At 38.6% G+C, this 22,045-nt stretch overlaps 1 protein-coding gene across 1 annotated transcript in view; it reads left to right on the forward strand.

The window, feature by feature from the left end:
• Positions 1–21,620, forward strand: part of LOC131184774 (SITS-binding protein-like) — a 47,036-nt gene extending 25,416 nt beyond the window's left edge. The window contains exons 3-10 of the mRNA XM_058156485.1: positions 1,456–1,666; positions 2,678–2,828; positions 3,684–3,887; positions 6,201–6,469; positions 9,442–9,578; positions 13,518–13,639; positions 16,141–16,320; positions 21,489–21,620. Coding sequence (XP_058012468.1) covers positions 1,456–1,666; positions 2,678–2,828; positions 3,684–3,887; positions 6,201–6,469; positions 9,442–9,578; positions 13,518–13,639; positions 16,141–16,320; positions 21,489–21,620 — 1,406 coding nt within the window. The remainder of the gene's footprint in view (positions 1–1,455; positions 1,667–2,677; positions 2,829–3,683; positions 3,888–6,200; positions 6,470–9,441; positions 9,579–13,517; positions 13,640–16,140; positions 16,321–21,488) is intronic.
• The last annotated feature ends 425 nt before the right edge of the window (positions 21,621–22,045 follow it).

Consider the following 22,045-nt stretch of genomic DNA (forward strand, 5'->3'; position numbering starts at 1 on the left):
CTTCCATACTTCTACCTCTCACAATACTTGACAACACAGTATCAACAGTAGAAACCTTCAAATTTCTGGGTTCTATCATATCGCAAGATCTCAAATGGACAGCTAACATCAAAACATCATTAAAAAGGACAACAAAGAATGTTCTTTCTGCCAACTCAGTAAGCTCAAACTGCCCAAGGAGCTGCTGATCCAATTCTACAGAGGAATTATTGAGTCTGTCATTTGCACCTCTATAACTGTCTGGTTCGGTTCTGCAACCCAACAAGAAAAACACAGACTTCAGAGGATAATTAGAACTGCACAAAAATAATTGCTACCAACTTGCCTTCCATTGAGGACCTGTATACTGCACCAATCAAGAAGAGGCCGTGAAAATATTTGCAGATCCTCGCATCCTGGACATAAACTGTTTCAACTCCTACCCTCAAAACGACGCTATAGAGCACTGCACACCAGAACAACTAGACACAAGAACAGTTTTTTCCCGAAGGCCATCACTCTGCTAAACAAATAATTCCCTCAACACTGTCAGACTATTTACTGAATCTGCACTACTATTAATCGTTTCATAGTTCCCATCACCAATCTCTTTCCACTTATGACTGTATGACTATAACTTGTTGCTGGCAATCCTTATGATTTATATTGATATATTGATCATCAATTGTGTTGTAAATGTTGTACCTTGATGAACGTATCTTTTCTTTTATGTACACTGAGAGCATATGCACCAAGACAAATTCCTTGTGTGTCCAATCACACTTGGCCAATAAAATTCTATTCTATTCTATTCTATTCTAGATTATGGAATTAATTATATCTATTATACATACGCCATCTGTAAACAACAGAATGTTTATGCAATCTCACCTACATTGTAATAGAACTCCCATTTACAATTTGTATTGTAATAGAACTCCCATTTACAAGGATAGACATAAAGAGAGCTGTAATCCAATATACTAGGCTGGGTTGACAAATTAAGATACTAACTAAAGAGTGACCTTGAAAAATCAACATCTTCAAAGAGGGATGGGGGACAGTTCGTATTTCCCACTGTGTCCATCAAAAATTGTCTCAGCAGATGCTAGCACATAGTCCATCTTGGCTGACAATACAATACAATACAATACAATACAATACAATTCTTTATTGGCTAAGTGTGATTGGACAGACAAGGATTTGTCTGTGGTGCATAAGCTCTTAGTGTACATAAAAAGAAAAGATACATTTGTTAAGAATCATAAGGTACAATACTTAATGATAGTCATAGGGTACAGCAACAAGTTACAGTCATAAGTGGGAGGAAATGGGTGATACTGGGAATCTGGAAAAAAGTATGTCAGAAGAAAGCAATTGCAAACCACTTTGGAACCTTTATCTTTCACAAAGTAAAATATTGAAAAAGTATTTAATGATTCATGAATAATGCTTCTCTGTGTATTATAATTGAAGGAGTAACCGTGATGATGGTTTCAAATACACCAATCTCTCTCTCAGTGGAGAGAAACAGACATTTTTCCCTTGAAAATATTCCTGGCCCAGACATGGCTGTCCTGCAGTACACTGTGTGCATGAGTCAAAACATCACATCTGCTCATCAGGAACTGGTAAGAAGTCGACTTCCGAGACAACAACGAAGGTTGCCAGATACAGACATACTTAGGTAAGAATTAAGTGAAGTGTCATAGTGTTAGATGATATTTCAACCAGTTATTTAACGCCAAGATCTGGGAATTCTGGAAATTGCTGTCCTTACATATTAACAGGGCTCCAGAGTGGGAGAAAAAGTCACAAACATATAGCTTGATCCTAAATCAGATTGAAAATCAGACTGTGATTCCCAAAGATGGAGGGACATGTTTTGCTACCATTTTGAGTGAGGTACAAAAAGGCTATAATGTAAGACCTAAAATAGTTGAAAAACATAAAGAAATCAGGAGAACTCTATCAAATCTAGGGAAAAGTAACAAAAAGTGCTGTGCCTGTATGTATAGAATATCGACTGTAGGCAAAGGAAGGGCAGAACCTGGGGTGGTGGAATTAAAAGAGGAATCAACCTAGAATCTCTACATAATCACAAGTGAGCTAAGTCCAACTCCCCCCAATCCATTAACTCCTAGCAGATGCTAACTGTTAGATAAGAATATTCCTCTGCTCAGGCATAAATAGCAATAAATCAATTTAATTGGATGGACCTGATCTTTTGCGCCTGACATGGACCCATCTAATAATCACCCTACCGACTGTGACCCTCACCCTCGGAAAACAAGATTAAGTCTGGCCAGCTTACAAACGTTTCTTCATTGGGAACCAAGGCTTCTTCACTTATTTCCATTTGTCAGACACCGACTGAACATAACTGACAGAGTGAGAAGGGGTCTAACATGACAATTTACTAATTATAAAGGTTTGAATCACATGTTGGATTACTTTTACTCAGTTTGACCAAATTTAAATTTCCTATTTGTTTTCTGCTATGGAAGTAAGAAATGTTTGTGCATAGTAGTTGAAAACAAAGGATTCCCCTCCGCCCCCCGCAAAAAAAAAATACTATGGAAATTCTCTTTTGGTATAACCCAATTATGTAGACAATAGATTATTTTTATCATCACAAAATCTGTGATCCAGGCTAATCAGTTGTTGTTAAATCAAGCAAGACTCTTCTTTCTAACAGGTTGCCAGTCTGGAGATATTATGGTATAGCTGATTCTGTGGCTCATATGGAGCGAGGACTGAGGTCTTTCTACAATAAACTTCAAACACATAATTTTGGGGAGGGCATAATTGCTCTCAGTGAAGAGTCTACAATGCTATTTCGAAATATGGTATGTGCAGCAAATCCAAGGTATCATCCACAAAATTCGTTCCTCAATTATTTTTAATTCTAATATTCTGCATCAAATTATAGTTCAGAATTTCATTCTTCAAATGCTTGGCCAACAATTTTTTTTTGAGCCACTGGGTATTTCATTATGACTGTATTTAATAGCTATTGGTATACTCATTAGCTATAATTGTTTATAGTTTTAACAGGAAGGAAGGGAGGGAGAGAGGGAGGGAGGAGGGAAGGAAGGAAGTTTTGTACTCCCTGAGCTATACTTTCAGGACTCACCCAGTGACATCTAAGATAGAAGCATCCAGTACTACAACATTGTTAAAAGTTATGATCTGATAAGCAGAAGTCCATCTAAGCATGCTCAGCTCCCTTAACTACAACCACCAAAGCAGAGGTGAAATCTACTTACCTTCCCAACCAGTTCAGAAGTGCACGCACTGCACACGTGCTAGGACCCTCTACACATGCGCAAACCCTTCTGTGCATGCGCAGAGGGTAAAAAACAGGTTACTTCTGGCTGCCATTGCTACCGGTTTGGCCGAAGTGATCCGAACCGGGAGCATTTCATCCCTGCGCCAAAGAGTTTATTCAAGTTTTACCTACCGCTCTATACACAATATCCCTTTTGTGCTATTTCCTGGGTTTCTGCTTTGATGCCAAAGTACCAATGAGGAAACTGGAAAATCTTTCTTGGCTACATAATTCAGGTGCTCACCTGGAGCTCTCTTTAATAAGCAGTGGTTTACATAATAAGCAATTAGTCCTACTGTCCATACAGCCTAGTTCTTGACCTCTGCTACAAAGGTACAACCTCATTGTGTTCTCTCTTCTCACTCCCGTGCAGGATCACATCTATTTATCTCTGCTAAGAAGAAAAAGGCTGCATGCACTGAGATTTATCATGAACAACTTCCGTATGAAACCACTAAAACTTTCCATCACTCTGTCCCCTTATACAAGCATCAACTCACCAATTTTCCAAAGGTCCCTGCAAGAAGGGAAAGAAGAATTTTGGTTGAGCCGCCATTCTGAATCTGGTGACTATTCGGTACAATTTGCTAATGTTGTCTCTATTACTTGGCCCATTGCCTTTAGTGGTCATTTATATCATAGGATTATTTGGCCTCTTAATTTATTTTAAGGGAAAATTAGACCCAAAATTTGTATCAAGCAGAGGTGAGCGATTGATTACCTGATTGTTTTGTCCTAAAAATTGTGCCATGCTCCAACTGGTTCAGATGGAGTCTCCTCTTGCCGGGATTTGGGTATTAAAGTAGGAGGGAGGCATTTAACCCTGTCAGCTCCCTCTATATCGTTTTTTTTTCAAAGTCGCTGTTATCTATTTGCATGGACATAGGCACATTATGGCTTAATCAGGATGGAGTGATATGCAAGAATCCCAATCCAAGTTGCAGGAACTTCTAATGCTATTTTAGAGTTAGCAAATGTCAGAAGGAAAGAATCACATTACAAGGTAATCTTCAACTTATGATCATTTATTTAGTGACTGTTTGAATTTAGGATGGCACTGAAAAAAGTGACATGATCAGTCCTTGCACTTACATTACAATATCCATATAGTCATGTGCTTGTGATTTGGGTCTGTGATTAACCACTTTTTTGTTGCGTTTGCAAAATACTGGACTACTTTGGGGAGACCCTAAACATCAACAGGTAGTACTTGACTTACAGCAGTTCATTTAGTGACCGTTTGATGCTACAACAGCATTGAAAAAAGGGACTTCTGACTGTTTTTCACACTCACAACCATTGCAGCATCCCTACAGATCAAAATCCAGATGCTTGGCAACTGATTCATACTTATGACGGTTGGATTGTCCTGTGGTCATGTGATTGTTTGTTGCAACCTTCTGACGAGCAAAGTCAACAGGGAAGCCAGGTCCACTTAAAAACCATGTTGCTAACTTAACAACTGCAGCGATTCACTTAATAACTGTGGCAGGAAAGATTGTAAAATGGGTCAAAACTCAGTTAACAACAGTCTCACTGAGCAACAGAAATTTTGGGCTGCATTGTGGCCTTAAGTCAAGGACTACCCAGTGATGGGATTCAGCCAGTTCGCACCACTTCGGGAGAACCGGTTGTTAACTTTCTGAGCAGTTTGGCAAACTGGTTGTTGGAAGAAATCATTAGGGTAGAGAACCGGTTGTTAAATTACTTGAATCCCACCACTGGGACTACCTGTACTATGTTTCCTTCTCTGAGTGACCTTTGTTGCTCCAAAAACTGTGGGAGGTCAGGGTGTGTGTGAGACATTCATTGGGCGATACTCTTCTCCTGATCAATTAGAAAGTGAGCACTGATTGGACTGCAGTGTCCTCAACATGTTTCCAGCATTCTGGGGTTGCCTGAAAAGGCAACTATCACAATTATGCTTCAAAGTGTGAAGCATAAACTTGTGAAAGATTAAGAAGTAGAAACTTTGGCATGGAAATATTTTATAAATAGTGTACAGAGATAAGCATGTTGTGTGACGACCCAGAATGTTTTCATTTCATTTATTTTCATTTATTTATTTTGTCAATCATATATAAGATAACAGGTAAAAGTATAAACATAATTTGAATACATGAAAAGAGTAGAATATTAGGACAGGGACGGTAGGCACGCAGGTGCACTTATGCACGCCCCTTACAGACCTCTTAGGAATGGGGTGAGGTCAACACTAGACACTTTAAGCTTTAAGTTTTCGGATTTGGGGAAGAAACTACAGAGTCAGGTAGTGCATTCCAGGTATTGACCACTCTGTTACTGAAGTAATATTTTCTGCAATTGAGTTTGGTGCGGTTTACCTTGAGTTTGTATCTATTATTTGCTCGTGTATTGTTGTGGTTGAAGCTGAAGTAGTCATTGACAGGTAGGACATTGTGGCAGATAATTTTATGTACGATGCTTAAGTCAGACTGAAGTCGTATTTTGTATTATATTGGTGCAGTACAAAAATGCTATTACATTTCCTTCCAGTGTACATAACGTGCAGAAAAAGAATAAGAAACAGTAAGCCGAAGAAACAATAGAGATAAGACATGGGGAAAGAAAGTTAAAATTTGTATAGTGAACACTATTCATTATACCTTTTCTATCTTGGCAAACCAGTTGTGTTACCCTATCTTCATTTACCTTTCATCTATTGGCTTTTCTTTGTTACGTTTCTCACCTCTGTTCACTCAGTTTGCCTACTTGCAGATCATACATAAATTCTGTAAGTCTAATACTTATATAATCAAAGCTGAGCTTTTTAGTCCTCCAGTTTAGCGGATGAATTTAGTTGGCTAATCCATTGATAGGAATTAGTCTCCGCTTCTGCTACAGCTTTCTTATGTCCACCTTTCCGTTACAGGTGCCACTCCTCACCAAATGGAAAGGGCAGTTTTCAGCCTGCCTGAATGTAACCAGTCAGGCTGCAGTGCTCTGGTACCTGGGCCAGGTGAAGCTCCTGAAGCAGCAACTGGGAGCAAAGTATGTGGTTTTTGAAGGTAGTGAAGGCAACATATTTATGGACCAAGGGATCCCACCTCCTGCAGAACTCAGAGGGGATAAGTACATCCGTATTTTGGCCTCAATAGCAACAATGTTGGGAAATTCATCAATAATCACTGGTGGTACAAGGTTGGTTTCAGGATAAAATTCGCACATTATATCTTGTCCTAAGGGAAGCCTGTCTTCCTATCTTTTATTTATTTATTAAATTTGTCACCCGTCTTGCCGCAAGGTGACTCTTAAGTGCCTTTATTTTTTTTAAAAAGTGAAAGTTCCTGGAGTTAGCCAATACTTGTTGATGCTATACTTCTTTGATTTAGGTTTCTCAGCAATCACCTTCCCCAAATTAGAGCTCCCTCCCCCATTTCAGTGGTGGGATTCTGCTGGTTCTACCCAGTTCAGGTGAACTGGTAGCTGGGGCTGCGGGAGGCTCTGCCCACCCGTCCGGATGGCATCACATCCTTTTTTTATGCTCTGCGCATGCACAGAAGGTCCTGTGCATGTGGTGAAGTGGCTTGCGCGGAGTTGGTTGCTCACATTTGCAAACTGATAGTTAAGATAAGTCAATACCACCCCTGCCCCATTCCCAAATATATTGTCTGTCTGAGAACCATGGGAATTGTGGGAAATGACCTCAAACACATACACTGCAGAGGGCACTAATTTGGGGAAAGTAGCTATCCTCAAAGATACCTTTTTTCTTCCTTCTTCCTGTTTTTTAGGTTCAATGTGGGATTAAGAACATTGGGTTAGCTTATTTTTCAAAGTTCAGCAAAGAATTAAGGAAAGTGCTGATTAGCTCTGAAGTACTTTGCCTGCTTTTTATAACAATGCTTTTCCCCAATCAGTTACAAGTGGAAAGGCTTATCTTGTATATTTATTATGGGACTATTTTCCCATTAATTTTCTGCAATGAAAGAGCAGTATATCATGGAATACATGGTCTTTCCAGCATTTCTGGAAATGACAAAGAGCTCCATCTTATCTCCTAAAAGATACAGGACATTTAGGGTACCAAGATGGTGGCAAATACTAGAGCAGTAAAGGGTGGGATTCATGGTTTACAATTCAAGTTAAAAACACTAAGATGGAGAAAGCTCATTCCTTTAGAGGGGGGCATAGCATCCATTCCAAGCTGGTGAAAGTGCACATAGGGATCAAGATGGGGTCAACAGTTGGATTGTGATTCCTTTTACAATGTATCCTTTTCTCCGATAACCCACAATTGGAAAAAGGAAAGATTCTGTACTCCATATTTCAAGTAGATCTCATTTGCCAACACCCCTCCATCGTGGACTCAATTCCTGAGTGCCTTTTTCTGAATATGTGCAGTGTGACTTGAGCTTCCATAAATTCTGCTGCTATTGAAATAACAATTGATTCCATCGAAAAAATATCTCTAGTTCAGCTGTGAAATGCAGAGGTGTTTTGTTTTAGCTTAGAGCCAATGCTCAAGGGACTCAAAATTATCATCCTATTCCAATATGCTGGGTTTATTTTCTTAGGATACTTATACATATCTATAATTTTTCCTTCTCAAACCCTTCACAGACAGATTGTTATGCCTAACCTCACCATCCCTGTTCACTAATTATCAAGACAATATATGTTCCTTCAGGTTGGCCAAAAAAGGAATGCAAAGTTAGCACCCTACCTCCACCTTGATCGTTATCCCCACTTCACAATACTGAAAGTACTGGCTACTGTAGGGAAAGGCGCTATAACATCATTTGGTAGTTCACCTCATTTTAAGCAGAAGAATGAAAGAATGCCAGTGTGTCATGACCCAAAGTCCCTTAGCACAAATGTGAGTGCCTGCTGATGGGAAACTCCATGGAGATCTAACATCTCATGCCAGGAACTAGATCAGTGTTGGTGAACCTATGGCACGCATGCTGGAAGTGGCACGCAAAACCATCCCATGCCGAATGCGCGACCTCGCCAGCTCCTCATTGCGTTCCTGTGCTCAAAAGCACGCCGGCCAACTAGCCATTGCACACGCAGTGCCAGCGGACCCTGGAAGTGCGGCGGTTCATCATGCATGCGCGAGCTGGCACCCGGCATTCTGGGTTGGCGTCGTGTGCATGCGCGATGGATCGCCGCACTTCTGGGGTTGCCGGCACCGCATGCACGATGGCCAGCTGGCCGGCGCACATTTGAGCACATGAACACAACAGGAGCTGGCGAGACCGCGCATTCGGCTTGGGACAGTTTCACGTGCCACTTCCAGCACGCGGGCCAGCACACGAGAACGCGAAAGTTTCACCAACACTGAACTAGATGATTTGAACAGATTACTTTGATCACAAACTCAATAAGGACCCTTCCTTTGTTTTCCTACTCAAGAAGTTTTTACACTCCAAATTGAGCTCCTCTTGCTGTAGGAAAGTGCTCTTCCACCAAAATTCTAGACCTCCCCAAATCCTGCATGAATATCTTTCAAATATTTCCTAGCTCCATGCAATTGCATGTATGGATCACATAAGCAAGTGTTTTCATCCCATTTTTTTCATTCTTTTCTGTTAAAAGGAGTTTTCTACACATGCAAGTCAATGACCCCTTCATTAATTCTAATAACCTTAACACTTACAGCTATCATTTCACTGGCATAAATCTGAACAACAGAAACTCCAGTTAGCGTTTTTGAGCTCAGGCCTTAAACCAATTTTTTTGAACGGTTGCTTTCCATTCTTTTTGAGTGATGAAATTCTTGTCTTTTAATCCTCTGTCTTAAAACAGCTTCATGTGAGTCTGAATTGCACATCAGAAAGCATTTATTTCCTGACCTTCCTTTGACCAAGTTCGTTTTCTAGAGGATTCTAGAGAAGAAACGTCAACTAGCCAATTCCTCCTCTGTTTGCTGTATCCTAGTGAATAGCAGAGTGGTTGATCCCCGAAGTCATGTATGCAACTGTTTATTCTGGCCTAGCCTTCCTATTTAGCGAGTTAGGAGTGATACATTAAAAGCAGAGTCTGATTTCATGTTCAAGGTCTATTTGACGTTTTGTGATTTTGATGCAGCATTTGGTAATTTCAGTAAGCACTTATTGTGCATTTGAGTAATTCCATGTTTACCATATAACTATTTGTATTGCTTTTAGATCCAGCCACCTGCCACTCTTTTTCCAAATGAATCCACGACAATCTGACTGGACTTACACTGGTTTGAAAGGGATTATTCCATCTGTGCTTCATTATAGTCTTCTTGGTTATAACTTTTTCATTCCAGATGCAATAGGTAATATTATTATATGGTCTGCTTCTTTCAAAAGCTGTTTTAAAAGGCTAATACAGATATAAATGAACAACCAGGCAATAACTTTCCAGTATAACATATTTATAAAAGAAAGTTACAAATCCAGTGCCACCTTTTCTATGTAATATTTGGGGGAACGAATCCTTTCTGAAGCTCCACCAAGTCACTGCCAGTCAATTTGTATATCTAGATGGATTACTGGTATGACAAGAAAAGGCAGCTTTTAAGATTCCTACTGGGAGACAAATGTACACAAACTGACATCAATGTCAATTTTGCCACCACACTGGAGTTGCCTGATTTCAGTTGTCAGGCATTAATCTGCATACTAGTAAAAACAATTGAAGGATCTAAGTAGAAAATCCATATGCATTTAATCTTGGCTTCATTCATCTAACTGATGAAAGCATAGGGCCTTTTGATTTTGTAGCTGATTCATAGCATGAATTACATCTATTCCGGAGCTCAAAGATATAGTATGTTTTCTGTGTGAAAGTTTCCCAGGTTTAATGCCTTCAGACTCCAAGTAGAGCTAAAATTCTTTTGATCTGAAAACTAAAGACATAAAGCCAATCAGCATAATCATGTGTTATGTTGACAAATGACCCGATTAAAAGACAGTTTCCTTTGATAAGATATGAAACTGTATTTCAGATTTCTGATAATGAATGAAAATTGCCAGATACTTTTGGCTGTTCTTCATTAGCAATCAATTTGTACCATTTAGCTCAAGTTACACCAAGAAACTTTCTGGACATCTGCAAAAACTAAAACAAAGCTATTGAGCATCTCCAAAATGTCACCACTTATCTTTTGCATTTGTGGAGGACAAGAAACATGGTATTTTTTCAAATTCCATGGAGATGTCATCAACTTTATTTCTTTTAGCCTACTGACTTTCATTTTATGGCTTCAGGCAGCATTCAACATTTCGTCTTAAAATAATTGAAGGCAGCAGGAAAAAAGGCAAACCCTTATAACCTGAACAAAGAGACTGAAGCCCTTTCCTAAACTGAAAGAAGCCAACCAGCCTCAGGGCCAATGAGGAATCTGTCACCGAATGAGCAGAGCTAGCTCTTCGTGTCAAATGCATCCATTACAAGCCTGGGGAAAAGCATTCTGCTAAAGATGAAATTAAATGGGGCAGATTGTGTGCAAATAGTTGTATTGCAAAATAAATTGGCCTAAGCCATATTCATACAAATTTAGCTAAAAGCCTGAGATCATTTCAGATTGCCTAAAATAAAAGTTGTTTCTGTAATTTCAAGGTTCCCTCTGAGTGTTGGAATAGAGTGCTTTAAAATCTGTTTCCATAATCTCCAACAATCATGCTAGGCTAAGTAGTGCCTTTTTAAACCACGCTTCATTGAATAAATGACTAGTTTGACATACTGTGTTATTCCTTAAGCCATGGTTTACAACCCAGAGGAAGTAAATTTGCATATCATACAAAATAGGACATGCCCCATTTTGCCAAATGGCCCTATCCTGGCTATGGGCCACCAAACATTTCTGGAGAGCGGGGAATGATGTTGTTGTCTTCCAATGGCTCTTGGCCAATGTTAATCCTCATATTATCACTTATATTTTCCTGACCTAAGTAGAAAGCAGTGCTTTCTGACTTGTGCCAGCTCAAATGTTTCTGTCCAGTTTGTCTGATGCATTTTGCTTTCTTGTAGGCCATTCCCAGAATAGATATATGTGTTGCTTTGAGGCATGCAATAATTTACTTGCAGATATAATTCAATGTTGCATAACAGAGTAATTTCTTTGTATTGTAAAACATTTTTCATAAAAGCCAGGCTACCTGTAGGACCTGCTTGGCCCCGTTACATTGGCCTGCCCCACCTGGTCAGGCAGGGAAGGTACATTGCAGACCGTCTCAGTTAAAGAACTCTGACTGGTAGGATCTAGGAAGAGAGCCTTCCCTATTGTTGTCCCCCCCAGAATATTCTCCCCCAGAGGTGAGACAGGCCTCCAATTCTCCTGCCCTTCCCTTCTGCAGTCTCACTTGTGAAGCCTAAAGGAGCAGGCAGCTGTAAGACTACCGTGTTTCCCCAAAATAGACCCTGTCTTATATTTTTTTTGAACCCTGAAATAAGCTCTTGTCCTTATTTCCATGTGCTCAAAAGCCCGTTTGGGCTTATTATCAGGGGATGTCATATTTTGGGGGAAAGCAGGATAGTTGATTCCCTGGGAGACCTCCCTTCACCTTTTTAATTAATTTTTAACAAGGTTTAATTATTCTTACCCCTTCTAAAAACAATTAATTTTTAATTCTAACGTTTTAATTTTTATATACTGTTTTTATATTTTATTGTATAACTAACTAACTAACAACTCATAGTCATGATACTAGAGATTTTGGATTGATCAAGAGATAGGCACTGTTAGGACAGACTCTTAATGGTAGCTGAGGTGAAAATAACTGTTGAGTTGGATTGGTCTTTAAGAGATCCAGATGCAATAAATATGTGATAATAGGAATATAATGTTTAGCAAAAAAGAAATAAATAAATAAAAGGCCCAGAAGTATGAAACATTTAATTGTCAGTCCTCCAGTTCGACTCTTATGGCTTTGTCTGGTTTTTTTTTTATTACTATTGTTATATAAGAGTAATGCTGCCTGAAAAATGAATGTGAAGCATGTGTTTGACAGAGGCAGATGAAAGATTTCCCTTCTTTTAATAGGAAATTACCTGGGTCATTTGTCTGAAATTCAGCTATTTATGTTAGTACTGTACTGTTCCAGCTGGAAATGTGTATCAGTTTAATTTTTCATGACCTAAACCATCCTGGCCAATTATATTGCTTTCTCTCAAGAGTCAGATAGTCAGAAATGTTATTATCATTATACAGTTTTCTGATATGCTTCACAACACTTGCTCTGTTCAGATTTAATCAGTGGCAAAATGTACATAAGATCAGGCTTTCCTTGGTTTTAGTTCCTTTATTATTTGTGATCTTCTTTTTAAAAAAAATAATGCTGATTTTAACAGCAATTCTGTTCCCACCCTCCATCCCATACTCCCTTTCCCTGGTTTCTGCACTAGCAAATAAGGGATTGGGAATGTAAAAGCACAAAAACTCAGCACTGGGTAGACCTGGGATACGATATTGATTATGCTATGTTTTAATACTGTTCTGGTTATCAAGAGAACAGAGAAGTGATGTTAAATTGACTTGAATTATATTATCAACTCAATGTAGAGGTTACTCATTTACTGAATCAAAAATTAAAGCTGAATACTAAAGCTAAACATATAGTCTGCTAATGTTGTGGTCCGCCAGCAGTCTGCGGAGCTGGCAATGGAGTCGGATAGCGATGCGGCTGAGGAAGAGCATGGGCCAGTCCTGGAGGCTGGAGAAGGCCCGGATGAGGGCTCTGCATCGGAGGCAGAGGTGGCGCCAGAGCCATCGGGGAGTGATGTGCAGACTCCAGAGCCTCCAGAGGCTGACAGTAGTGAGGCAGAGGAACAGGAGGAGCCTGTTCCTAATGCACACATGAGAAGAGCTGCCAGAAGGCAAGAGCAGCTCAAGCAAAGGGGATGACTCAGGAATAGGGCCAAGAGATGATTGGCCCCTCCCATAAGGCTTAAAAGACCAGCGACATCATTTGGGCTTTTTGCCAGAAAACAACGTTGATAGCTTTGTCTTGCTGCATTTGTTTCTTATCGGTGTCTTCTGAACTTTTACCAAGAAAGGCCTTTGGCAGTTTGCCTAATTGGACCAAGATTGGTGATAGGACTGAGGAATTGTGTTGGGAGGAATTTGCTTTAATTTAGTTGGACTGTGCTGAGAATGAATTAATTCTCAGCTGCTCTAATAAAGTTTGTTTGTTTTTATACTGACTGAGTTTCCTACTACCTACCTGGGCCTGGGGCACAACAGCTAATTTAGTTTTCTGTATATTCTATAAAGGTGGAACACTTTCAGCTGAATTTCTGACCGATGAAGAGCTATATATTAGATGGCTCCAAATTGTCACCTTTCTTCCAGTTATGTCTTTCAGGACTCCACCATGGGTCTGTTGTGGTGATTGGGTAGGTAAACTTCAATGATTTCTTTTTGGTTTCTAATGGTATTAAAATCAAAGAAATCTTTTTCCAGGCTGATTGTTTGCTACCTTTCAAGTTCCTCTAAAAAATGTGTGCTTGTCCTTTTTAGTTGTTAAAACTTGAGATCTAATACAGATAAGATAGCATCTTGCCATTCGTTATTTCTCTTCTGAGTGTGAATCACAAATTATTTCACCATAATTAAAATAAATGTAACTTGGTGCTTTTGAAGACTTCTGAGAATACATGGACAGACAAGTAAAAAACAAACAAACAACGGATCATCCAACAAATCAACCCAGAATTCTTCCTTGAGACACAAACGACCAGGTTCAAATTATCTTAGTTTGGACACATTATGCAAAGACTCAGCTCTTTGGGAAGGCTTTAATGTTGGGCAAGATAGAAGGAAAGGGGAGGAGAGGAAAACCAGAGGCAAGGCGTATGGAAGAAATAGTGATGTGCATCACTGGAAAAACTGAAGAACCAGATTAAGAACAGATCATCATGGAGAAAATCTGTCTATTTGGTCCCTAAGTGTTGACAAATACTTGATGACATGAATCAATCTCTCAAAATCCGTTACAAAATTGTTGAAACTTCCCACATTTGTCTCTCCCACATATTCTGTTGCCTCTTACTGTTTTTATCTCTCCAATGTATCCTTTGGAAGAATTAATCATCTCCAAGCTTAAGATGGATACAACAGAAATCCATCTCAAGCAACCCATTTCATTTTTCTCTTTATTTCTATTTTCCTTTTCATAACAATTCATTCTATTCTCTTGTGAACCTGGGTGTTTATGCCTCTGCAGAATGCCTCTTTTTGTCCTCAGATTCTAGTAAATGTTTTTATGATATTTTCCTTCTTAATAAGAAGGTTTTAATAAGAAGCTTAATAAGAAGCTTTTTCGTTTTTATTTATTTATTCTCTAATATATGTTCTTTCCTCCCCCATCAATCATAATAATATGTTAAGGTGCTTCCAACCTTTCATTTTAAGCCTCATGCTTTAGTACTAAATTTAGCTAAAACCTGGTTTGTTGTGTCCACAATGCCATTCATGGGCTTCTCTGACTCTCCTAGCCAATTCAAACTCCCTTTCCTTCTCTTCTTCCTCCTTTACCTTCTTCCTTCTTCGTCCCGCTACTCATCAACCCTCAGTTCCTTTTGCATTACTTCTTCCTTTCAATTTAGCTATTAGTAGCCTTCTCCTCATGCCTTTTCATGTGACTGCCAGCTTTGCAATCCAAATCATGAGCAGCAATTTTGTGTAACACTTGGAAACTGCCCTCACTTTCCCCTTGTTGCCTTGGCCAGGACTCCCTTCAACTGGCCATGGAGGGGCACTAAAAAGGCAGATGAATGGCACCTTTCCCCGTTCCTTGTTCTTTTACTCACTGTGGCTCTTTTCAAGTCAAAGGGGGAAAAAACAGGCTTAAAAGGTCTTAACTGGAGATTGTATCAGAAGGATAGCAATGCAATTATGGAAAATAAGGGAGGGCAGTGCGACAGGAAGCCAGCAAGGTGAGAATGGCCACCAATGGGAAATCTCTGCCGCGCTCCTCTGTAGGAAATGCTATAAAGTCCTGAGCCCTAGTGGCACAGTAGTTAAGTGCAATAGTCTGGAGTTTGATCCTGACGGGGCTCAAGGTTGACTCAGTCTTCCATCCTTCCGAGGTCAGTAAAACAAGAACCTGGATTGTTGGGAGCAATATGCAAATAATGCTGACATTGAAAACCACTCAGAGAGTACTGTAAAGCACTATGGGGCAGTATATAAGTCTAAAATGTAATTGCTGTTGTCATCAAATTAGCCCAGATTTCCAGAAGCCTTACAGCATTGCTAGGGATGCAGAAGGTAGTATTCCATTCCTATCAGAGGTGGAATCTTTGCAAATGGACCTCATTCCTCTTAGTCCTTTAACATTTTATTGTTAACATTTTATACCTACCTATCACACTTGGAATTCTTCCCCACTGCAATTATTTCCCATCTTGCTCCTTTTTAAAAACTTCTGGAAGCCCTTCCCTTTCTTTTCCTCTCCTCTCCTCCCTCCCTCCCTTTTCCTTTCCTTTCCTTTCCTTCCCTTCCTTCCCTCTTTCTCTGTTGGCTTTAACCTCTTTTCAGAACTCTAGGTTTGACCAGCTGAGTTTACAGAAGTTACTTTTCTATCATTTTCTTCTCTTGAAGTGTCTCATTAGATTATATTTCAGGAGGCATGTGCAATTGCTGCTGCCACTGGTAACTGCCTGACCACGTTTAGTTCAGGGAGGAAATTTCCATCAGTGACTAATTATGATGAGAAGCTGAATAAACTGAAGAAATACCAAGAAGTCCATGTTTTCTGGCTAATGCTATATCCAGTGTTGCAAATAATGCTTATTCTATCTACTACTCATTATTAAGACATATTTTAAAACAACCTTTTCTTTGTTTTGATTTGTTATTGTTTTTTAAAGCTATTGTCCTTCCTTTCTTACAGGTGTTGAACCTCACCAGGTATTATATTCAGAGACACCAGAATTTTGTGGTTCCACTCATTGAGAAGTACAGCAAGGAATGGCTATCTAGGGGGGATCCAATTTTTCGACCCACCTGGTGGCTCAGCCCCACTGAGCCAGTTGCCTTTACCATTGATAACCAGTTTCTCATAGGCGAGGAGGTAAGACATGGATTCTTTCTTAGCATATTTTAGGTCAGCTCCGAAGGGTTGACTGACAATTTTTTACATGCATATTAGAATACCTGAAAATGTCAGCTCCCTAAGGCTTTTGGAAATCTCTCTCCAGTTAAGAAAAAAAAAACCTGAGCGCATGGCAGCATCACTTCTGAAAATACTGTACAGCACATCAGCAAAAAGATATTTATTAAGACTGACATTGTCAAAACATAATCCATCCTTCCCCAGCCTGATGGTCACTCTCATCAAAATTCCAGCTAGCGTTGATGACAACCATCAAATACAGTGACACTGACACATTGGGAAGGCACTCAGTTGAAGAAAAAAACTGAGGACTTCTGCATTGATAGTTCTCTTTCATCAACCTTTGGGAATTAATCTACTAGAATGTCAATCAGTCAATGGAAGTCAACCAGTGTGCATTACATGCTTGGGGCTACGATATTTGTTAAAGGAGGGAGGGAGAAAAGGATTATTTCTTTAAAGGCCTTTTGAAAAGCTGTCACAATTACTAGCGTGGCCTGCTTGAACAGGGTGCATAGAATACTGTGTTTGTTTCATTTTAAAACAGATAATAGAAAAGGAAGGCTAGGAGTAGGGCCTTCTCTGTGGGGGCAGTGACGCTCTGGAACGAACTTCCCCCCGGCCTGCGTCAAGTGCCTGATCTTCGGACCTTCCGTCGTGAGCTCAAAACATATTTATTCATTAAAGCGGGACTGGCATAATTAGTGATGTATTTTAATTGGGTTTTTTAATATTTTTAACTTTTTAATTTAAATTTTAATAATCAGCCTTTAAAATTTGCTCTTTTTAAATGTTGTTTTAAATTGTATACATCTTTGTTTTTATTCTGGCTGTACACCGCCCTGAGTCCTTCGGGAGAAGGGCGGTATAAAAATTTAATAAATAAATAATAAATAAAATAAAATAAGGAGAGAAAGTAAAAAAGTAGAAGAATAGGTTTGATGTTCTTTTAAGCAATGTAATTTAAGAAAGACATGGTAGAGGTTTAGAATTTTTTTTGTCAGTGATACATCAGCAATATATTAGATCTACTATATTTCCATAATGCCTCCCATCAAATGCCTTTCCAAGCAATTTACAATAAATTTATGAAATACTTATATAAAAGGCATACAATACAGGTTTTTGACCACAGAGTTGATGGGGGAGAGGAAACATTATCCAACATCCATAAAGGGAAGGCTTGGCTAAACAGGTAGTTCTTCAAAAGTTCAATACCAAAGCATTTCAATACCAAATGCCTCCTGGGGTTCATATCCACCCCACCCCCCCAGAAAGAAAGCTGCTCATAAGAAAATGCAAAATGGTTTTCTGCCACATGCAGAGTTGGCACATGCAGCTGGACTTAGATGGTTGTAGTGGTCCTCCATGTCTGTAACAGCAAAGATGATCTACCAATACTCCAAGTTGTTCAGGTCTTCATATGCTTTAGGAACTAATTAGCACCCGGTGCAAATTGCTTTCACAGAGAGAGCTAAGAGCTCTGTTCTCCAATCTGGCCACTACATTCTGCACCAGCTGCAGCTTTCAGATAAAGTTCCACATAGAATGCCTTAGAGTAATCGGCTCATCCATTTTTCCTTAAAGGGAAGCACATTGTAAATTTTAACTTTTTTCTCTCAGTCATAGGTAATTCCAATGTCACTTCCTTAAGCCAAAGCAAGAAAGGAACAGAGCTGATCATCTAGAAAGATGGGCTGGAGGTTGTTGGGATTAATCATTCTCATTTCCTTCTGACCAAACTTTATGAATTAAATATGGGTTTATTTGTTGCAAAATCTTTATTCTGAGTTAGCTTTATTGGCCACATAAAATACCATTCTAATCAAACTTTTACCGGGAATGGCATAAAAAAATATGAAAATTTTCCTTCCCACGCAGTCCCTTTCCACTCCCCATTTTATATTGCTGAATTTCTATCATTGTCATATTTGGATAGAGGATTCACTAGAATGATTGTGAATAATGTGACGTTTTCCACAGACCCAAAACAGCTCAGCAACATTGCTTCATGGAAGAATTTGGAACGAATCAGGAAAACAATTATCTAGAGTCCTTTAACTACAGACAGATGCAAGTACAGGATCTAAAACAGGGGTTTCCAACCTTGGCATCTTGTGGACTTCAACTCTTTGAAGTTTTGAAGCTTTGCTGGCTGAGGAATTCTGGGAGTTGAAGTCTACAAGTCTTAAAGTTGCCAAGGTTGGAGACCCCTGATCTAAAACACCTTTCCAGCCTCAAGTCTACATTGTCTCTATTTCAGGGACTTTCCATTTAGCAGTATTTTAGATCAAGATTTTGTTGCTCTTGTTCCTCTCTTCTTTTTCTCATATGTCTTCTGCTACAAAACTACAGGAAAACTGATCACCCACCTCTTAGTTTATGATAGACTGCTTCATAATAAAGTGTCACTAGGCATCCTTTCACTCCACCTGATAGTTGGACTTCTGAAAGAGAGCTAAACCCATGCTCCAAAGCTTCCTGTATATGGCTTTAGCACTGTTTCAAAAAATATGTTTAAACCTTTATGTTTAAAAGTAGCTTTAAAAAGCCTAACAAGCAGTGGGAGCCTAACAAATTGAACACTGAAGTAGGATCTTTGCTGCTTCACTGCAGAGTGTTACAAGGAACTGTGAGTAAAGAACAGGCTTTTTACGTACCCTGTATCTGATCTGATAAGCTCCATAGGATTGGAGACCCAGCTGGTAGATAGTCATGTCCTTCCCTTTGGCTATCTCTTCTCCCAATCCTAAAATTCCCTTGTGCAAAGCTTTGGAGAGATTATCAAATCTGCTAGTCCATCAAAACTGTTTCTTCCTATTCCATTTCTTTCCCAATTAGAATAGAATAGAATAGAATTTTTATTGGCCAAGTGTGATTGGACACACAAGGAATTTGTTTTGGTCATATGCTCTCAGTGTACATAAAAGAAAAAGAAAAAAAATACATCAAAGGTACAACATTTACAACACAAATGATGGTCATAGGTTGCAATTTAACTCTTAATGATAGCAACAAAAAGTTACAGTCATACAGTCATAAGTGGAAAGAGATTGGTCATGAAAACGATGAGAAGATTAATAGTAGTGTAGATTTAGTAAATAGTTTGACAGTGTTGAGGGAATTATTTGTTTAGCAGAGTGATGGCCTTCGGGAAAAAACTGTTCTTGTGTCTAGTTGTTCTGGTGTGCAATGCTCTATAGCGTCGTTTTGAGGGTAGGAGTTGAAACAGTTTATGTCCAGGATGCGAGGGATCTATTCAGATTTCAGAGTAACTTCTTTTTGCTACTCTTATCTCCCTTGTTAGTACATTTCTGGTCTGATTGTACAACATTTTATCACCTTTCCTGTAGGCTTCCTCTTTGGAATGATGTAGCTGCTTAAGTTTAGGTGTGAACCAAGGTTTATTGTTACTGTATATTCGCAAATTCCTTGTAGATACACATAGATCTTCACAGAAGCTGACATATGATGTTACAGTATTTGTGAGTTCATCCAGGTCTGCAGAGGTATCTTCAAAAAGGTTCCAATCAGTGCAGTGGATGCTTTGTCATGAACAGGTGACATTTAGTAGAAGTGAGCAAAACTATGATGATAGAATCCACCCATCCCATCCTTAACTTGCCTTGCACACAGTAAAGAAGGATATAACCATTTAATAGCATTCTTATACCGCAGGTTAGGGATCAGCACAAAAGAAGTGAATAATGTGGTTGCTTCTTTGTGATCTAAATAGGGTTGAAAGCTATTCAGATTTGATTCCAAAAATTGTCTTGGAGCGTGAGCATTGTCTCCTAGTCTTTAAAGCAACCATGTCATTTCACTGATTTGCATGGCTGCCCTCAGCAATTTCCTCATAACACATAGAAAGCCAAAATTGCTTTAAGGAATTGCAAACAAGTGCCATGTTCACACCACTTCACTCTAAAATGCCTTTATGAATCAAAGCCAAAGCATTCCACAGCTCTCTTGTTTACAGCATATATTTCTGTAAGATATTTTGGACCGTAATAACTCCAACTATTTCAAACTTTGTTTGCCAACATGATTAAGATAATTGTATACTATGTCATATCATTAATTAGCATTAACAGGCATCTGGGAAGAAATGAGAGAATAATGTATGCTTTAATTACTTTTTTAGTTGAAGTTCAAATTCAGCCAATAACTAATTAAATGTTGAAGCATTTTTATTTGCTGATTATGATTCATCTAAAAAATTAATTGCTGCTCTATTGAGGCAACAAAACATTGATCTTTAATATATTTTGCTGTATTACTGCTACATGGCAGGATCTCCAGTGTTGTCTTTATTCCTGTTAGGAAAATCCTTATCATAGCACTACTGTATCTATCAAATTTTTGCAGCCGAGATCCTGTAGTTTCTTTATAATTTTGGATTTTGATAAGCAGCTGAAATGCTGTGGTGTATAATAATACCTACTTAAATTTGCAGTGTTGATTTAAAAATCAGTGCCTCACGACAAACCTTTCAATAAATATTTTTGGTCTAATTTTATTTATTTATTTATTTTGTGAAATACATATTAAATAATATATAAGCATAAATTGAAAACATAAAATGAATACAACTAAAGGGAACATTAGGATAGGAACGGTAGGCACGCTGGTACTCTTATGCACGCCCCTTACAGACCTCTTATGAATGGGGTGAGGTCAACAGTAGACAGTTTTAAGTTAAAGTTTTATGGATGTGGGGATGAATTATTTAATTTAATTTAATTTAATTTAATTCTTTAAATTAAAAAATAAGCAGAGCAGGCTTTTTGTCTCCCTCTGGATTCCTTTCCTTGAAACTGCTACTTTGTATAAGTGAGAAATTCCTATACAGTACTATATGGTCAAAATATATCATCACATAATAGAAATAACTAAATTGCAATTATAAATCTTAAATATTTTATACATAAAGTGAAAAATTGGAATTACAGGTTCAGGATAAAAATGTCTCTTACTGTTTTAAAGTCTGTCTGGGCAACTTTGTATCTAGAACTGGTCTGATCAAATAATTGTGGACAAGTTTCAAGTGAGCTTGGTTAAGACCAACTGTATTTATACACATTTTGTCTCTCAGATATTAATGAGATTATCTTTGTTAAATGCAGGTTCTTGTTGCTCCAGTAACTGAACAAGGGCAATTCCAGAGGGACATCTACCTACCTAGAGAAGGTCAGAAATGGATGGATACCAACACTGCCCAGGTGTTTGATGGGGGAACCTTCCTCAGGAATTATTAGCTGTTTTTATTAAGATTTCCTAGACTCTAGAATTTCTCCAATTTCAGGACATTTATCCATACTGCAGAGAAGAACTGCCAACAGGACTTCTTTGGCTAACTGGAAGTTTCTTGCAGCGACCAGCCAGAGATGCAATTTTCCAAAAGTATATATACTGGTATTAAAATAATTCTAAAAGGAAATTGTTTCATTCCTATAATTTAAGTTTTAAAAGACAATAGAGAAACCTCTGTCTATGTTACTATTACTTTGAATTTTGAAACCCCAGTTACTGGTTTTCATTGTCTAAGAGACATTTGAAGTAGCCTGTTAATTGGGGAGAGATTATGCATGATCATTGTTATGCCAATCCTCATTACTTCCCACTATCCCTAAAGGTGAGGAAATGAACTTGATCTTTATTTTTTAAAAAATAGGGTAGTAAA

The sequence above is a fragment of the Ahaetulla prasina genome, chromosome 1 (assembly GCF_028640845.1).
Source record: "Ahaetulla prasina isolate Xishuangbanna chromosome 1, ASM2864084v1, whole genome shotgun sequence".
Classification (NCBI taxonomy): domain Eukaryota; kingdom Metazoa; phylum Chordata; class Lepidosauria; order Squamata; family Colubridae; genus Ahaetulla; species Ahaetulla prasina.